This window comes from Saccopteryx leptura, chromosome 4 (genome assembly GCF_036850995.1).
Source record: "Saccopteryx leptura isolate mSacLep1 chromosome 4, mSacLep1_pri_phased_curated, whole genome shotgun sequence".
NCBI lineage: Eukaryota > Metazoa > Chordata > Mammalia > Chiroptera > Emballonuridae > Saccopteryx > Saccopteryx leptura.
Window position 1 is genome coordinate 190783527 of NC_089506.1, and position 18645 is coordinate 190802171.

The following is an 18645-nucleotide window of genomic DNA, read 5'->3' on the forward strand; positions in this document are numbered from 1 at the left end:
AGAATGAATGGAGAGCAGCCTTGTGGACAAATAGATGTTCTTGGGGTCCTTGAGCTTCACAAGGGACAAATAACTTGCAGTGGAAGGGGTCATAGGTGGCCCAAAAGGAAGGATCTGGGCTCTGGGAAAGGCATGGAAGATGGCAAGAGGACAAAAGGAACACATATGGGCCCTCGGGCCATCACCTCAATGACAAGGCCTGACTCTGGGCAGCTCAAACCGCCCAGCAAGCAGGAATGCCAGCCCCTGTAACACATGTCCTCAGCATTCTACAAGTCCCCAGGGGGACCCTAGGAATAGCCTGCATCTTGGCCTAGAATGTCCTCCCGGGAGGTGCCTCCCAACAGGGTGGATCTTTCAGGTCATTTCCCTTGCATCTTTATGCCCTGAGGTAGAAACATTCCCCAGGAGCTTAGGGTTATGGGGTCATACTCAGAAGCAGCTCCCCTGACCCCCAACTCAAAGGCCAGCTGATTCCCTCATAGCCCCTCCTGCCTGCCTGGCTTCCAGCCCCACTGGAACTTTCAGATCCTTCTGTGTGAGCCAGCAGCACTAGGAAAACCCAGGTCACGTGCCAAAGAGGGGTGCAAGTACATATTTATGGGGAGTGGAGCTGCCTGACTTATTAGGTACTTGGGCCACCTAAGCTCCCGTTGCAGGGGATATCTGGGTGTCTGGACAAAAGGCCAGGGCATGGAGACAGCACAGCAGGACTAGAGGCCACAGAGGGCATAGGGCAGGGCCAGCAGGAGAGGAGGCCTGGGGTAACCCCCTCTGTGTCTACTACGGGGTTATAGGCTGTGAATGGTCCCATCCCTGATATCCGTTCTCTTTCTCCTTTCTTTCTGCTCTATTTTTGCCCTTTTCCCCTACTGAGCCCAAATCTAGACCAGCTTTCTTATTTTATCTTGTGTTTATTGGGAAACGGCTATGCCCATCTCTGGGCCAGCTCAGACGGCTTCCCCCAAGGAAGTGTGTTCTCACAGCTTGTCCGAGTTAAAAACAGAGACAATAGACAGTGAGAAGCAGGCAAAGAACTAGAAGAGAAGGGGACACAGAGAGACGGACAACCAGAAAGACAGAGAGGAGGGCAGAAAGAGGCAGTGAGGGCTGCAGCAGGCCCCCCCACCCTCATCTGTTTATCCATTTATCAGGCTGATATCAGGTGACATGATTCAAGACATTGTCACTAAGTCTGTTTTCCCCAGATTTGTGCCCTGAGAGCTGGAGTGCTGAGTGGGCTGGTGCAGCCACCCCTGTGGTCAGTGGTACCACAGCCGCTAGTGCTTCAGGCCCCCAGAAGAGCCCAGAGAAGCAAGCCCAGGCATAGGTAGGGTCTCCATGGGAACCTGGGTGGGGGAGAATTCCTCTCATACCATGCTGGCTCTCCCCAGCCCCTGAGGTTGGGCCTAAGAAAGTGGCTTAATTCTTTGTGACCAAGCTATGTCTATCACATGTCGCTAGCAAGAGCATGTGGTCAGGGAGAGATGTTTAAGGGGGTCTTCTCCAGCATTCAGCCAGGGGTCTGGGGAACCACAAAACCAGGAGGTGGGGGGAGGGGGGCATCTCTAGGTTTGGCTGTGGGGGTGGCCTGGTGGCCAGAGGGGACTGTGGGATATTCAGTCAGAGACATTCAGGATCCCTGTCCTCCCCAACACTCTGGGGTCAGCCCCTGAAGAGTCCCTTCCATGGCCTCAGGCAGCCCTCTGTAGGGGACCGGACTGTGTAGTCACCCTCTCCAGTCTAGAGACTTTAAGGGTAGGGGAACGGTCTGATTCCTTAGGATTGGCACAAAGATAGCCGGTGTCCCTCTGTGATACTGTGATACAGTAAGATCTACTGTAGCTCCTCCTTATTCATGGTTTCAATTACCCATGGTCAACTATGGCCCAAAAATATTAAGTGGAAAATTCCAGAAATAAACAATGCATATGTTTCAAATTGTGCATCGTTCTGAGTAGCATCATTAAGTCCTGCTCTGTCCCACTTAGGACATGAATCACCCCTTTGTCCAGTGTATCCACACTGCACATGCTCCTGACTCATTAGTCACTTAGTGCCATCTCACTTATCAGATTGACTCTTCTAGTTTTTTATTTGTTATTGTTGTTAATCTCTTTCTGTGCCTAATGTATAAATTAAAATTTACTATAGTATGTATGTATAGGAAAAAACAGTGTATATGAGATTCATACTATCTGAGTTTTCAGGCACCCAGGAAGAGCCTTGGAGTGTATCTCCTGTGGATAAGGGGAAACTATTAATATGGTTGGTCTCTGCCCCGGTTCCTGGCACAGAGCTCCTAAAACAGGAGTCGGGAACCTTTTTGGTTGAGAGAGCGAAGTACGCCACATATTTTAAAATGTAATTCCATGAGAGCCATACAATGACCCGTGTACCTTATGCATTATCCAATAAAAATTTGGTGTTGTCCCGGAGGACAGCTGTGATTGGTTTCAGCCACCCGCAACCATGAACATGAGCGGTAGGAAATGAATGGATTGTAATACACGAGAATGTATATTTTTAACGTTATTATTTTTTTTTAATTAAAGATTTGTCTGCCATCAAAAGCGCCACATCTGGCTTGTGAGCCATAGGTTCCCTACCCCTGTCCTAAAACGTTTGGGATTTTGAGAGGAGCATCTTTTTTTTGGTCATAAAAACCCTTGTTCACCTGACCAGGCAGTGGAGCAGTGAACAGACTGTTGGACTGGGACGCAGAGGACCCAGGTTCAAAACCCCGAGGTTGCTGGCTTGAGTGTAGGCTCACCAGCTTGAGTGCGGGGTCGCTGGCTAGAGCGTGGGATCATAGACATGACCCCATAGTCGCTGGCTTGAGCCCAAAGGTCGCTGGCTTGAGCCCAAAGGTTGCTGACTTGAGCAAGGGGTTACTTGCTCTGCTGTAGCCCCCCCGCAAGACACATATGAGAAAGCAATCAATGCCACAACGAAGGTGCCACAACAAAGAATTGATGCTTTTCATCTCTCTCCCTTCCTGTCTGTCCCTATCTGTCCTTCTCTCTGTCACAAAAAAAAGCCCTTTTTAGCCTACCTGAGTTTATGCTTAATGAGGTGAACCCCCAGATAGCTTTAGGATGCAGACTGGTCACCAGAGGAACCGACCGTAGGATTAGAGGGTTGGAACTGTCAGCTCCACCCCCTACCTCAATAATCTCCAGGGAGGCGAGAGGGACTGCAGAATGAGTTCAATCACCAGTGGCCAATGATTTAACCAATCGTGCCTGGTAATGGAACCTGCGTAAAAAACCAGACCATGGGTGTCGAAGAGCTTCGAGGTTGGTGAACATAGAGGTGCTGGGAGGGTGCCGCCCAGAGAGGGCACCGAAGCTCTGCTCGGTCCCTCTGCCCAGCCCTGTGCATCTTTTATTTTGCTGACCCTGGGCTGCATCGTTTATCACAAACCAGTAATGTTCAGTAAACTGTTTTCCTGAGTTCTGTGAGCAGTTCTAGCAAATTATCGAAACTGAGGAGGTGGTCACAGGAATCCCCGATTTATAACCAAGCTGGACAGAAGTGTGGGGACCCCAGGCAGGCACTACTTGTAACTGGTGTCTCAAGAAGGGACAGTCTTGTGGGACTGCACCCTTTAACTGAGGGATCTGCACTAACTCTGGGTAGTTAGTGTCAGAATGGAGTTAAATTGTAGGACACTCAGTTGGCATCCAGAGAGTGGGAGAATTGGTTGGTGTGAGGAAACCCACACATTTGGTGTCAGAAGTGCTGTGAGTAAAAAACAGATTATAGTACCCTCCAAGTTCATTCTTGGCCCTTCTCTGCCCTGCTCTGGGCCCAGGAGGCTGGGACATGGACCATGGACCACACCATCCAGACCCTCTGCCCTCTTGCTTCTGCTCTGGTATGGTCAGTGGAGGCACCAGTATGCAATCAGAAAACAGGAGGAAAGAGGCAGGGGTATTTACTCTACCCCTCCCCCCCATTCCTCCTCCACCCCCAGGGACTGCATCCCTCTAGCCGCAGCCTTGCTTCCGCCAGATGGACCCTGCCCATGGCTCCTATTCACTGGTTCTGAAGACACCACTCCCTCCCACGTCCGCCCATCAGGTGCAGGAGCGCTATGGCCCCATCAGTGCCTTCGGTCAGCCTCTCCTGTTGGTTCCCCTAATGCTGCCCACACCTTGGTAAACTCTCTCAATTGCCCTGTTAGAGGCATGCCATCTGTTTCCTGCCCGGGCCCGACCCACGCAAGGTGTAGGTTTGTGGAGTGTAAGGTCTTAGAGTCCCCTAGTTCAACCTTCGCTTTTTACATAAAGGGACACTGAGGCCCAGAGAGGGTGAGTGATCTGTCCAGGGTCACCAGGCCCCCGGGTCGTGCCTCACGGTTGCTCTGAAAAAGCTGTGGAAAGACCGAGAGAAGTTAGAGATCTGTTTGCTTCCTCTCCTCCTCGTCCCTCCCAGCCTGGCTCCCCCAGGGTCATGGGAGCATTTCCTGCCCAGCAGGAGCAGGATGTGTCTGCACGGGCTAATAAACCAATTAGGGCCATGTGCCCCTCCCAGAGATAGTCACCTGGAAAGCCATTCAGTGCCCTCTTTCCCTGATCCGTGCCCCAGTGGGTGAGGCCCTCCACCTGGTATGGGGTGCCTCCCAGCCTCCCCTCATCCCACCCTCTAGCTGCCCCCAACCTGCACACCCAGGAGTCCCCAACTTTCCAGGCCTTAGCACATGCTGTTGCTCTCGCCTGGACACCCTTTCCTGTTTCCACCTAGCACAGTGCAGTCCCTTCTCAAGGCCACACCTGCTTAGGAAGCCTCCTCCAAGCCTCAATACTTGTGTTCCCTCCATCCTTGTGTGTAATAATAACCCTCTTCTCCCCACAGTTTTGGGCAACTTGAGGGCAGAGCCTTGCCCAAGTCACCTTCAGCCCTTTCGGGCCACCCTGGAGTGGAGCTGATGATGAAAATGCTGCTGGATGTTTGCCTGGCCTGTGGTGGCGCAGTGCAGAAAATGTGGACCTGGAATGTTGAGGCTGCCGGTTCAAAACCCTGGGCTTGGCCAGTCAAGGCACATACAGGAAGCAACTACTATGATGCTTCCTGGATCCCCCCCCCCCACTCTGTACTTCCCTTTGTCTTCTCTAGAAATCAATAAATAACATCTAAAAAAACTGCTAGGTGCCCAGATTAGGTTCAGGGCTGCAGGCTGCTCTGGGCCGAGCCCAGGCTTCTCTAGCAGCTGCATTCCCCACGCACTTCCTAACCTCCAGGCCCAGAATAAGCACAGGGGCGGATAAAGCTTAGAAATCGCACTTGTGCAGAAATGGGAGAAAGTGACCTGATCAGGTGGTGGTGCAGTGGATAAAGCGTTGACCTGGATGCTGAGGACCCAGGTTCAAAACCACAAAGGAGGTTGTAGGCTTGAGCGTGAGCTCATCCAGCTTGAGTGCGGGGTTGTTGGCTTGAGCATGGGATCATAGACACGACCCCCTGGTTGCTGGCTTGAAGCTTAAGGTTGTTGGCTCGAGCCCAAGGTCACTGGCTTGAGCAAGGGGTCACTGGCTAGGCTGGAGCCCCCGGCCAAGGCACGTATGAGAAGCACTCAATGAACAACTAAAGTGCCGCAACTATGAGTTGATGCTTCTCATCTCTCTCCCTTCCTGTCTCTCACACTAAAAAAAAAAAAAAAAAAAAAAAAGAAAGAAAGATTGGAGAAAGTGAAGGTGAATGGCTCCCAGTCCTCCAGTCAGGAGGAGAGGCCAGCTGGAGAGAGGGGCCACAGGAGGACGTTGGGGGTGAGGGGGCAGCAAGTGTCAGACAGGAAGATCGGATCAGCCCATTCACCTCCTTGGTTTGGACTCACCGTGGCCCAGTAGGCAGTGTGATCATTTTCATTTTATAGATAGGGACACCGGGGCCTAAAGAAAAGCTTGTCCTGCCCTAGATGGCTTAGTCAGCCTAGGACCCTGGACCTCAGCCCTGTGCTATATCCTCCTGAGAACCCCCACCCCTCAGAGGATCTGGGGACAGCAGGGGAGGAGACTGCCAGGAATACAGCGACACTGGTGCACAGGGGGTTGTTGGAGGCATTTATTTTTGAGCTCCAGACACTGCAGGACATGGTCTCGTCCCAGGCTCTGCAGCCTGGACCAGGGAGGTTGAGGGGCAGATGGGAGCCCCCTGGAGCCACTCAGGAGCCTCTCACAGCTCGAGGGCTGAACATGTGGTGGGTGTTATATCTTCTCATGCTCACCGATGCCCCTGTTCCAGAAATGGGGGTGCTCTCACAGGTGTCGTAGCTTGGGTAGGGGACAAGGAGGCAAGAGTGAGAGAGAATGATGGACATAGGGCCTGAAGTCCCCTGACAAATAACTGGAGCTCTAGGCATTGGAATGCTGGAGAAACAGGCTCCACTGGCCAGCTGGATTAACCAAAGGGAACAAGACTATTTCCCTAAACTTCACAAAGCCAGCTCTCCCCTCTCTGCCTTTGTCATCATCCAGCCCCACGCTCCCCTCCTATGTCCCCACACCCTAGGATGCCTGTCTTTCCTAATCAACACCTTAAGGATACAGCCATTTCCTAAGCTGGGAATCAGAGCTAGGCCTTGCCTGTTCAAGAACCTCCCCCCTCTCTCCTCACCAAATCCTACCCAGGGGTAGGTTTCCTTTTACTCTCAGAGGCCTTGCGGGCACCCCCTCTCCACCAGGACCCCGGCATCTGAGCTCTGAATGAAAAGCTTGAGGCAAAGTTTAATGCTTGACCTAAAAGCAATTCACCTCCACCTGGTGACTCCCTGCTGGAGGGTTGCTGCCCGCCCCCACTCACAATTCCAGTTATTGCCACCAGGGGGAGGTGGTGGCCACTCAGAAATTGTGTACCTCCTGGGCAAGTAGCAAGGAAAGGAACAAGGTAGGAAGAAGTTAAGAGGTTCTGGAACCTTGGGGATTCCTAGCTCAATAATTGTTACCCATGTCTGGCCTTCAGGGAAAGCCACTCCAGCATGGCTAGCAAGGGGGGGGGGGGCTGGGCTGAGGGCCTGGGCGGGGGCTATAGGTCAGGGTCCTCACCCCTCTCAGGGACCTGGCGAGTCTCTGCCTTGTCTACTTACCAGGTATAAATGAGCAGGGCAAGGAGGGCGGTGAGGAGGACAGCCAGCAGGACTGAGAGGATGGCGATGATGACCACGGCCCCCGTGCTCTGGAGCCCAGGGGTAACCTGGAGAGCCTCAGCTGAGGGGCAGGAGGGACAGGAGGGGCCCCCACAGGCAAGCAGGGCAGGCCATGCAGGGAGGAAAGAGAGAATCTGACCCAAGGGAGGGGACCTGGAACAGCGTCCAGGTCATCCAGCCCACACCCAGGCTGGGGAGGGGTACCTGCAGGCACAGGTGGGAAGGGTGGTCCTGAATGACAGGAGCTGGCTCACACCCAGTCCTGGGGGTTTCCCCAGCCCCCCAGCCCTATTGTGTGACTTGCTCATCAGATGCCGTACCTTGCTGCAGATGGATGTCACTGGACCACTCTGTCTCAGCCACGGGTCCTCTGTCACTCATCACCAGGAACTTCACTCTGAACAGAAGATCCAGCATTGGGGGTGAGGGTCCCTGCATCCTGAATCCGTGGCCCTGGTACCTATCAATCTGTCTAGGGCCTGGCAGGTGGGGGAGTGGGGACTGGGGCTTAAATATAGCCTTGGAGCCCACCTGGAGGGGCTCCTATCCCAGCTATGACATTTCCCAGCTGTGTGGCCTTAGGTGTATCCCTTACCCTCTCTGAGCCTGTGTTCTCACTTGGGAAATGTGTGTGGAGTAGACTGTATCCCCCAGCACTAAACATTAGTGAATTAAGCCCTGAATGAGGGGAGATAGGTCAAGGGGCCAGTCCTTCCTAGGGGCACACCCTGCCTGGATGGGGGAGACTCTATCTGCAGGATTTAAATGGCCCGGAGGGGCAGTGGCTCAAGTCAGGGGACCCTCAGCTCAAGAAAGACAGAAATCACCCAGGTCTCCTCCTACGCGGAACTACGCAGAGAACCCAGGCACCCAGGTGGGAGCTGCCCCAGACTCGGGTTTGAGCACAGGCAGGAGCACACCCAACCCAGCAGGGCCTGGCAGAGCTGCTCACCTGTAGGGACCCGGGCCTGGCAGGGGGTGGTTGCAGCCCCTTGAAGTTGGGAAGCAGCTGGTATCATTGCCCACACGGAGGACCCGGAGTTGGTTGCCAGGCTGGCTACTCGGATAGAGTGCCCGGTTGGCCATCAGAGTAAGGTAGTAGCCCCTCTGGGGGAAGTCGGCAGGGACTGGGATGTCCTCCACCCTTTGTGGAATGGCGACATTCTGGGAGGCTGAGGATTCGGGTCAGACAATGGGTAATGGTGGTTCTGACAACAGGGGCTGGCTCACCCCCAGTCTTCAGGAGCCCCCCAGGCTCCCAGGCCTAATGTATGACCTGCTCATCTGACCCCACAGGCCACAGGCAGGGTTCCAGCACATCCCCCCAGGTCAGACAGCCCCTGGCCACACCTCCAGCAGCACCCCCCCCCCCCCCCCGCACTGCCCCCGCCCTCCTGCTCCTGGCTCGCCCCTGCCCTGTTCAGAGGGAAACCCAAGGCCTGCCTAGTAGCTCCCACCGTTGCTGTAGGCCACCACCAGCCAGATGGGGTCAAAGTCAGAGATGTTGAGAAGGCCGAACTGGCCCCGGGGCTGCTCCAGTGTGAAGGTGGACTGGGTGAGTGTCCCCGCCAGAGTGGCACTTGCGAGCTGGGGCACATAGCTGATGCGTTCTGGAGCTGGCCGGGGTCAGAGACAAGAGGCTCAGCCAAAAAGCAAGCCCCTACAGCTCAGATTGCGGGAAACATGATCTTGGGAGCCCAATCTGAGGGGAAAGGCACAGCCCTAGTCTGAGCGAGGAGCTTTGCTCAGGCATTAATCAGGAGGGTTCCCGGGCAACTCTGTGCCCATGCGGCATGGGTGGGTGGCCTGAGCCCAGCCCCAGCCCCTGCCTCGGGAGTCTATAGTGGAGGGCACTGTGGGAGGTGAGGGGGGGCACTGTGGGAGGTGAGGGGGCGCCCGTCGGGCCCTGCCCTACCTAGGTCTCCCTGTGATGGGCAGAGTCCAGGGAAGGGGGCACGCAGAACCCCTAACTTCTCCCTGGGCCCCTTGAGAGCGGCGTTCCTCCTCTCTAGAGGCCTAAATACCAGAGAGCCACAGAAAAAGGAGGTGAGCCTTTATCAAGTCTCTGGGCCCTTACCACCACCACCCTTTTTGGTTCAAATCAGACAAATTATATTCATTTCCATTTCATTCCACTCAATTCCTAAGGTTCGGTGCTAGAACCTTCCTTTCTCTGAGCTCCCAGTTCTACCTCTGAGGCCAAGTACACACTGCATACAGCAAGTGTTAAGGTTTGCTTAACAAGGGAAAAGGCAGGGAACCGCAGAGATGGGGAGACTGCACCTCTGAGCCCCTAGGTTAAGAGCGCATGGTGAACAAGGCCTGCGGCCTCCCTCAAGGAGCTTTCTTTCCGGGTTGTCTCTGTAGATTTCTTTTAACCTTTGCTCAGAGACAGGAAGGAGAGCAAGGAGGGGAGGAGGGAACCATTTGGTGAGAAGTGGAGTGGGCTCAGGGTACACGGAGATGAAAAGCCCAGAAAGACAGGAAGCATAACTCCCTTCCCTGTCTTGGAGTGGGGGATAGGTGTCAGTGTTGTGACCTCTCTGGTGGGCTGTCTCTCCGAACCCCCCCAGAGCGAGGACCCAGTCCCCCGCCTTGAGGCTTGGGGGCCAGCTGGGAGAGGGGAGGTCTGTCCTCCTGAAGCCTGGGGCACAGCGAGCACCCTGCCCCATTCTCACTCTTACTCACCCAGGCCTGTCCCTGGCCTCAGGCAGATCAGCAGCAGCAATGGTGGCATCAACAGCCCAGACTGTCCTCCACTGAGCCCCATGGGACAAACCTCCAACTGTTTGTCCAAGGGTCTGTCTGCAGCATCCAGAGCCCCGGAGCTCCTTCCTCTGGGCTGGGCTGGGGGAGGCTTCTTCTGGCATCTTCTGCTGCCCCTCCCAGGTGCCCCCCCATCCCAAACAACTGGTTGGACAGGTTTGGGGGCAGAATCTGCTGGCCTCATGAATTTGGCATCGCCAGGGAGGGGTCTGAAGAAGACAAATCAGTTGCTGCGTCAAGACAAGCCTGGACACCCCCACCCCGACTCTAGGAGAGCCTGGCCCAGGAGGGGCCACAGAGAGGAGGCATCCCCGGTCCAGGCAACCCAGGGACAGTCCTGCCACACGCTGTTAAATCTTCTTGTCCAAACAGCCCCCAGCCTGGCAAATAGCGCTCTCCATAGCCCTCCTGTGCAGAAGGGACTTGCCCTCAGTTTTCTAGATGAAATCTAAAGAGAGGAAGGGGACTTGTTCAAGGTCACCCAGCCAGCCAAGCCAGAGCCCAAATTACAGGATCACACCCAAAGGCAAGCTTCCCCTTCCTCCATCTGTGGCCACTGCCAGGACAGGACAATCCCTCCGTAACCGAAGATTCCTGGATAGGGCCCAGGGCAGGCGGGCAGAGCGTGAACTGACCCTATCGCACCTGGATTGGACTGCAGCCCTGCAGGGCTTTATTATTATTATTATTGATTTTGGAAATACAGAGAGAGGAAGTTGGGGAGTGCGAGGGACATTTATTTGTTGTTCCACTTAGTTGTGTATTCATTGGTTGCTTCCTGAATGTGCCCTGCCTGGGAATCAAGTCCGCAACCTTGTCATATCAGGACAACACTCTAACCGACTGAGCTAACCAGCCAGGTCCTTGTAAGGTCTTTCTTTAACCCTCCCGCTTTTTACTACAGAAATGGCCACACCTAAAGAAAAGTTGAAAGAACATATATAGTACAATGAATGTCAGTATACATAGCCTCCACCCAGATCCTACAATTGTTAATATTTTGCTGCATTTGCTCTGGATCCTCTCCCTCCTAGGTAGATAGATTTACTATACATATACTATGTTACTCTCTATACATCGGTAGTCTACAGTTAGGCATGCGAAGTAGGAACCATAGGCCAGATATTGAAGGTCACCAGGGCAGAAAAGCCCCAGGTGCCTAGCAAGGGACAATTGTAGGGTGGGACTTTGCCCCCAGGATGACCTTTCTTCCCCTAGCATATTGCTGGTCATGCGATTTAGACCCCCTGACCTTTCATATCACTGGGCATGTGGTCTGGAGCCTCCCTTGGCATATCACAAGTCATGCAAGTAGAAAAAGGGCCCAAGAATGGCCTCATGCCTCCTTTGCATGTCCACTCCCTTAAGTATTAAGCCCTCAAAACAGTGAGGTTCTGGCCTGCACCAAATGATCTTGGAAGCAGAGTCTCTGGTCTGTTGGCCACAGAGACAGAGTTTGGGTCAAACTAGAGACAGCATCCAGGCTTCAGTTATGTTTCAGCTCCAGGCCAGAGAAGCAGCAAGACCAGGTGGGACAGAGCCATGGTGGACATCCAGACCAGCCGCGATGATTGATGATCCTCTGCCCTGGTGCCGATCAGTCAGTGACCGTGGCCCTGAGGGGACCCACCTGGAACGCTGATGAACAGGCTATTCAGATTCTCCCCTGAGACCTCCAGATAAGCACTCTCAAGGCAGGATTCAGCTCCCTTCTCCTCCCCCTCTCATTTCTGTCCACACTCCCCTCCCTTTGCCCCTCTCTCTGGGGCCTCTGCTGCCCCCAGGCGCAGTCTCTCTGCCTTTCTTTTTCCTAAGCTCCAGGGCCCTCCTTCTGCCTCTGTAACTTGCTTCCAGAGCCCGTGCAGCCCAGCTGGCTCACTTCCACGGTGGGCTCCCTCTACCTCTGTGACTTTCTAACTAAACTTTTACATGTATTTAAGTCTTGGCTCTGAATTCTTTCTTAGCCAGAACTCAAGGACCAAGGTGACACCTGGTTCCATTTCACTGCTAACACATCTATATATACACATGTGCATGTACATATATGTGCTTATATAATAGGTTTTTAGATATTACATCTTTTTATATAATATATTAATAAATATATATATTTACATCTCTCTCTCTCTCTCTCTCTCTACCTTTGAAAAGGAGTTGAAAGCAGACATCATGAAGTGGGAAGGGCTGCTGCATCCTTTTGAATGCTCATTCTTGCTCATGGGACTCATCTTCTCCCCAGGTCCCCAGAGGTGAGCAGGGCAAGCGAGCATTCTTCTTAATCTCATTAATGCAGATGAAAAAACCCAGCCCCAGCCAGGAGGGACTTCCTGGGCAGGGCAGCAGCATAGCTGGAAATCAACTGCCCATCTTCTGAGACTCAGGCAAGACTCTTTTTCCCTTTTTCTTCTGCATTTAATGTGGGAGCAAGTGATTAAGCTTCCCTCTCAAAGTGTGACACGCTTCGTGGCTGCTCTGCACAGCGCTGCTCGCTGCTTTTTTTTTTTTTTTTTTTTTTGTATTTTTCCGAAGCTAGAAACGGAGAGAGACAGTCAGACAGACTCCCGCATGCGCCCAACCGGGATCCACCCGGCACGCCCACCAGGGGCAACGCTCTGCCCCTCCAGGGTGTCGCTCTGCCGTGACCAGAGCCACTCTAGTGCCTGGGGCAGAGGCCAAGGAGCCATCCCCAGCGCCCGGGCCATCTTTGCTCCAATGGAGCCTCGGCTGTGGGAGGGGAAGAGAGAGACAGAGAGGAAGGAGAGGGGGAGGGGTGGAGAAGCAGATGGGCGCCTCTCCTGTGTGCCCTGGCCGGGAATCGAACCCGGGACTTCTGCACGCCAGGCCGACGCTCTACCACTGAGCCAACCGGCCAGGGCTAGCTGCTTTTATATTGCTAACTTTTCTCTTCATGCCCATCTCTCGCCTGCTCTTGCCCCTCCCTCAGTTCGGGGTGTGCCTGTATCAGTTAGTGACCTGTGACAGCTAGGATACATGTTGAGGGGGGGTTGTCTGTAGGACCAAGCACCTTTGTCTCTAGGACCAAGCCCAGGGCCCCTAAAGGGGCATCTTTTGTTCCCTGAAATAGCTCTGGAGTAATGAAGGGGAAATGGATACTTTTAGTTTTTCATAACAGGCCCTTTTCAACTATACCTGAGTTTACATGAATGAAGTGATTTTTGGAAAACCCGGGATGGGGACTGGTTGCCAAGGGAACCAAAGGTGTAATGAGAGGGTTGAAACTACATCCAGGGAGGGAGGGGAGAGAGGCTGGAGGTAGAATTAATCACCAAGGGTCTATGGTTCAATAAAGACACCCCAAATCCCCAAATACTGAAGGAACCTAAAATACTGAAAAATCAGACTTTTCCTTATTGATTTGAAATACCATTTTTTATCATATGCCACAGACATGGGCAGTCCTCAAAGTCCCCTCTCCCACACGGACCTCCCGTGAGTATCAGGGGTGTCTGCACCCACAGCCTGCTCAGGGTACCAGCTGCCCAGTTTATCTCCTCAGGTTTTGGTGTGAGCGTTTCTTCCCAGACCCACAGGGCTCCTGGGGTCCCCCTTGGTCTTGCATGCATCCTGGAGCTGCCGCGAGTGACAGCACTGTAGCCAGGCAGCAGACAAACACTCAGCCACGCTGGGGGGTGCTCCCTCCCACAGTCCCGGACAGGGGCCTGGCCAGCTAGTCCGGGGTGGGGTCCGGCTCCCACTGGAGGATAACTGAACTTCGCAGGAGTAAGCCACACCCAGCAGTTCCACAATGTTGGAGAAATGATAACAGCCAAGGGACCAGGGTAGACCCAAGACCAGAGACCCCACCTCCACCCATTGCCATTTTCCTAGCCTGGGCCAGCGCTGGGGCTTTGGCACAGCTCAGAGGGGAGAGGAGCTATGTAAAGTGACTGTTATTGTTACTGTCTTGAGGAGTGGACACCAGAAACCAGAGTTGCTATTATTTAGAAAACAAATTCAAAGGTCATGAAGACATTTGTGCCTGCTGTGTATGTGGTGTGTGTGTGTGTATGTGTGTGTGTGTGTGCGTGTGCGCATGTGTGTGTGTGTGTGTGTGTGTGTGTGTGTGTGTGTGTGTGTGTGTGTGTGTTTTCAAATTAGTTTTCAGACTCTGACTCACACCCTGGATAAATCTGTTTCCACAAGAATCAGTATCAGACCATTTTGGTCACTGTAACTTTACACTGTGTTTTGCTGTACCACAGGACAAACGATCCCTTACGTCAGGAGTCACCAGTTAGCTCGATCATTATTTGGTGAATAACTCCTTTTTCCATGTAACTCCCTGAGGGCAGGGATCAGGTCTATTTAGTTCTCCCCTCTATCCCCAGAGTTGAGCCTGGGGTCCGGCACAATAGTTGTGCTCAATAATTATTTTGCCTGCTAATATGGACCCCCTTTTTGCTCAGTATATCTGGCCAGCTGGCCCACGGGTGCCGTCTTGTTCTATAGCATCAGGCTGATGACCAGAATGTCATGGCTTCTGAGCAGAAGCCAGCCTCCCTGCTGTGTCCCTTCTGCCTGGTCCAGATGTGCCCAGCCCCAGTGAATCCCAGTGTGTAGGGAGTGGGCCCAGGGTGCCCAGAGGGGCCAAGGTGGCGTAGGGTGAGGAGGGACATGTCAGACTCTGGGGAATATAGTCTATTCCTAAGATCCTACCTTGCTGTGTACCTTTAGGGTGACTCATGGGACAGGGTGGGGTTCCCACTCATCCCCTCACATAGGGCAGCAAGTGAAAGGCTTCCAAAGGCCCACCCAACCCTGTGTTGGCAAACAAGGCCTTGGCTCCTTGACAACCTTTATACCCTGTCCTTAGGAGGTGCACAGGGAGACATAGCAGGGCTCTTCCTCACCCTTTTCCAGCAGAGAGAGGCCCCAGATTTGTGGCCTGGGACTTTGTCTGGGCAGAGAAGGGAACTGCAGGTGACCTAATTCTTCCCTTTCCACAAGTTTGGTGGCAACCCACCCGACCCTGACAAAATCCCATCTGTGCTATTATCAAGGGGGACAAACCTCACAGTTCATCAACCTTGCCCTGGGCTTGAATCTTTCTACTGCTCTGTGGTCTCGCCCTTTCCCAGTCTGTTTGTACACCTCTCATGACAGGAAGCTCACCACCTCCTTAATCTAGTTAAAGCCTCATACACATGGAATCATAAACCAGAAACTTTTTTAGTAGGTGAATGCTTCTCTTCAGTGAAATCTTACAATTTCAGGACCAGGAGGCAAGTGACCCTGGCTCATCCTTGATCCGTGTCCTTCATGCTCTGGGCCTGCATCTCCCTACCTGGGTATTGGGCAGCTGGAGGTCAGAGCACCGAGACCTTTTCAGTTGTTACATTCAGTGCAACTGACACACAGTTTAATGAGAGTCTTCTATGTACAAGGACCATGTGGGCATGGGCTATGGGCAGAAGCTCCAGAGAAGTCAGGGTTGGGAAAAAGGCAGGCATTTTATCCATTCATTTCTCTAGCAGGTCATCACAGAGCCCTTGCTCTATGCCAGGCACCAGGCCAGGCTCTGGGGTACCTCAGGGAAAATAAACATAGTCTGACATCCAGCTTAAGAGGGACAGAGAGTTAATTAAAAAATACAGGTATAGGCCCTGGCCGGTTGGCTCAGCGGTAGAGCGTCGGCCTGGCATGCGGGGGACCCGGGTTCAATTCCCAGCCAGGGCACATAGGAGAAGCGCCCATTTGCTTCTCCACCCCTACCCCTCCTTCCTCTCTGTCTCTCTCTTCCCCTCCCACAGCCAAGGCAAAGATGGCCCGGGCGCTGGGGATGGCTCCTTGGCCTCTGCCCCAGGCGCTGGAGTGGCTCTGGTCGCGGCAGAGCGACACCCCGGAGAGGCAGAGCATTGCCCCCTGGTGGGCAGAGCGTCGCCCCTGGTGGGCGTGCCGGGTGGATCCCGGTCGGGCGCATGCGGGAGTCTGTCTGACTGTCTCTCCCCGTTTCCAGCTTCAGAAAAATACAAAAAAAAAAAAAAAAAAAAAAAAAAAAAAATAGCCTGACCTGTGGTGGCACAGTGGATGGAATGTCAACCTGGAAATGCTGAGGTTGCCGGTTTGAAACCCTGGGCTTGCCTGGTCAAGGCACATATGGGAGTTGATGCTTCCTGCTCCTCCCCCCTTCTCTCTCTCTCCCCTCTCTATAATGAATAAATAAAATCTTTAAAAAAAAATACAGGTATAACAGAATGTCTGGTAGTGATACAGGCTTCAAAGAAACAAAAACTAGTAGGTTAGAGCAGTGATTTTCAACCTTTGTTTCTCACGCACTCATAAACTAATTACTAAAGAAAAAGGGGCCCTGACCTCTTCTTCTTTAGTAACTAATTTATTTGTGCCATGAGATGAAAATGGTTGTATTTAGTCAAGGGCACTGACCTTAGTAATTAGTGTGTGTTTGTGCCATGAAAAAAAAAGGTTGAAAATCACTGCGTTAGAGGTATGGAAGAGGGGGCTATTTTAGGGAGAGAGATCATGGGACCCGGACAAGGTGACATATAAACATAACCTGAATGAACCAGGAGGGTTCCAGCTGTGGGAACCCCTGTGGGAATGCTCTATTGGTAGAGGGGTCATCAGGTGTGAAGGTCCCAGGGTCAGTTGTCTATTGCTGTGTAACAAATGTCCTCAAAGCTCTGTGGATTAAAACAACAGCCATTTAATCATCTCTAGCAATTCTTTAGGAGGGCTGGGCTCCGTTGGGTGGTTCTTCTGCTCTGTATGGTGTCTGCTGGAGTCACTAATGTGATTACATCCAGCTGGGAGCTTAGCTTCATTCACATGTCTTGAGGGACGGGAACAACTAAGGGCTGGCTGGACCTCTCCTTTTGTCCTCTTCCTTCCTTCCCCTTTCTCTTCCATCTTCCTCCCTTCTCTCTTGATCTTCATCTTTTTCTGTCTATTAGGTTGCTCATTTTCAGTGGTCCAGCTTAAGCTTCTTTACATGGCAGTAAGAACTGCAAGAGGACAAGAATAGAAACTGTCAGGCCTTTCAAGGGCTAGACCTAAAAGTTGTACAGCATCAGTGCAGCCCCATTCTACGGCCAGAGCAAGCCAGAGGCCAGCCCAGCTTCAAGGGGGGTAAAGGGACACCACGTAGAGTGAAGTGCAGCATCCACACAGAGATAGGGGAAATGCCAGTATCATCCTTGGAACAATCCACCATGGGACCAAGCAGGGAGCATCTCAGTGGGTTTGCTAGGGTCAGAGTGGCTGGGGGTTAATTAGAGGGTGAGGTCAAGGGGCAGGACAGGTGGTGTGTGGCCATGCAAGTCACTGTCAGAACTTTGTCTTTGACCCTGGAAGAGATGAGAGCTAACATGTGGGGTTAGAGAAGAGGAAGGATGTGGCCAGGGTCTCCCAGACTTCTGTGGAGAGAACAGATTGAGGCTGGGGGATATATTCATCTCCTGGAGCTGCTGTGACAAAGGACCACAAACGGAGTGACTTATAAAAAAAAAATGTATCTCCTCAATTCTGGAGGCCAGAAGTTCAAAGTCAAGGTGTCACAGGCTGCTCCCTCTGAGGGCTATGGGGAAGAATCCTCCTTTCCTCTTCTTTGTTTCTGGGGGTTGAAGCCGTTCTTGGGGCTCCTTGGCAGTGCCCTAATCTCTGGCTTCATCTTCACACGCTGTTCTCCCTTCTGTGTGTCTCTGTGGTCAAATTTCCCTCTTGTTATAGAGACACCAGTCACATAGGGTTTAGGACAAACCCTAATCTCAGTTTGATCTCATCTTAACTGCAAAAGCCCTGTATCCAAATGTCACATTCACAGTTTCCCAATCGACATGAATTTGGGGGGGAGGACACAATGCAACCCAGTCCCGGGGCAAGGACTTTAGGATGCCCAGTGAGGAGGGTACAGGGGCAAGGACTTTAGGATGCCCAGTGAGGAGGGTACAGGGGCAAGGACTTTGGATGCCCAGTGAGGAGGGTACAGGGGCAAGGACTTTAGGATGCCCAGTGAGGAGGGTACAGGGGCAAGGACTCTAGGATGCCCAGTGAGGAGGCTACTATAGTCGTCCAGAGGAGAGCCAAGCATGGTAACAGCAAGGAGGCTCTCTAAACTCCCTTGCCATCCTGACTTGTGCAGGAGGCCCTCTGAGAAGGGCTCCATGCCTCAGTTTCCCTGAATCTCAGAAACCCTCGGCACTGGAGTCCAGGGGACCAGGGCCACCCAGTGCTGGGTGCTGCCTGCCTGCAGTGGTCCTGTCTGGGGGAGAGGAACCCAGTTCTACCAGGCACCCCCAGTTCCTTCAGGCTCACCCTAGGAGAAGCTGGGGGGTGTTCATGGGAGACCCTGTCCCCCAAGGCCCCACTCAGGCTACCTCCTTACTCTGCTCAGCTCTCCCTGCCACTCACTCCACCGGGGCCACCACCAAAGAGGCCTTCCTGAAACCCAGTCGGCCCCACCCCACTTGCACATCCTCTGCATGGCTGAACTCCTCTGGGTGGTATTCAGGGCCTCCCACACCAGGCCATGCCTTCCAGCGTTTGATGTTCCAGACTCCACATCTGTCTCATCCCAGACACACGAGCCCTCAACAAACCTGCTGTGCCCAGACACCACCTTCTTCAGGAAGTCCTCCTTGTGACCCCCACTCTAGTCATACCCTCAGGCTGGGTCAGATGCCTCCCCTGGGTTCTCCCCTAACCTTAACCCTAACCTTAACTTTAACCCTCACCCTAAGCCTGTCTTGTTGCCC

General features: G+C 53.1%; 1 protein-coding gene across 2 annotated transcripts; it reads right to left on the reverse strand.

The window, feature by feature from the left end:
- Positions 1–6048: 6048 nt before the first annotated feature.
- LOC136402482 (uroplakin-3b-like protein 1) lies at positions 6049–10032 on the reverse strand. 2 transcript variants are annotated; one of them, XM_066379950.1, is made up of 7 exons: positions 9836–10032; positions 9063–9163; positions 8605–8763; positions 8100–8319; positions 7468–7544; positions 7088–7208; positions 6049–6275 (listed from the first exon to the last, which is right to left on the reverse strand). In XM_066379950.1, exons 1-7 carry the CDS (start codon positions 10015–10017, stop codon positions 6167–6169), a joined length of 969 nt encoding a protein of 322 aa, XP_066236047.1. In that variant the 5' UTR covers positions 10018–10032; the 3' UTR covers positions 6049–6166. The 2 variants fall into 2 exon arrangements, with proteins under 2 accessions (XP_066236047.1, XP_066236048.1); XM_066379951.1 differs by lacking the exon at positions 9063–9163 and having other exon boundaries at positions 9836–9966.
- Between the last annotated feature and the right edge of the window lie 8613 nt (positions 10033–18645).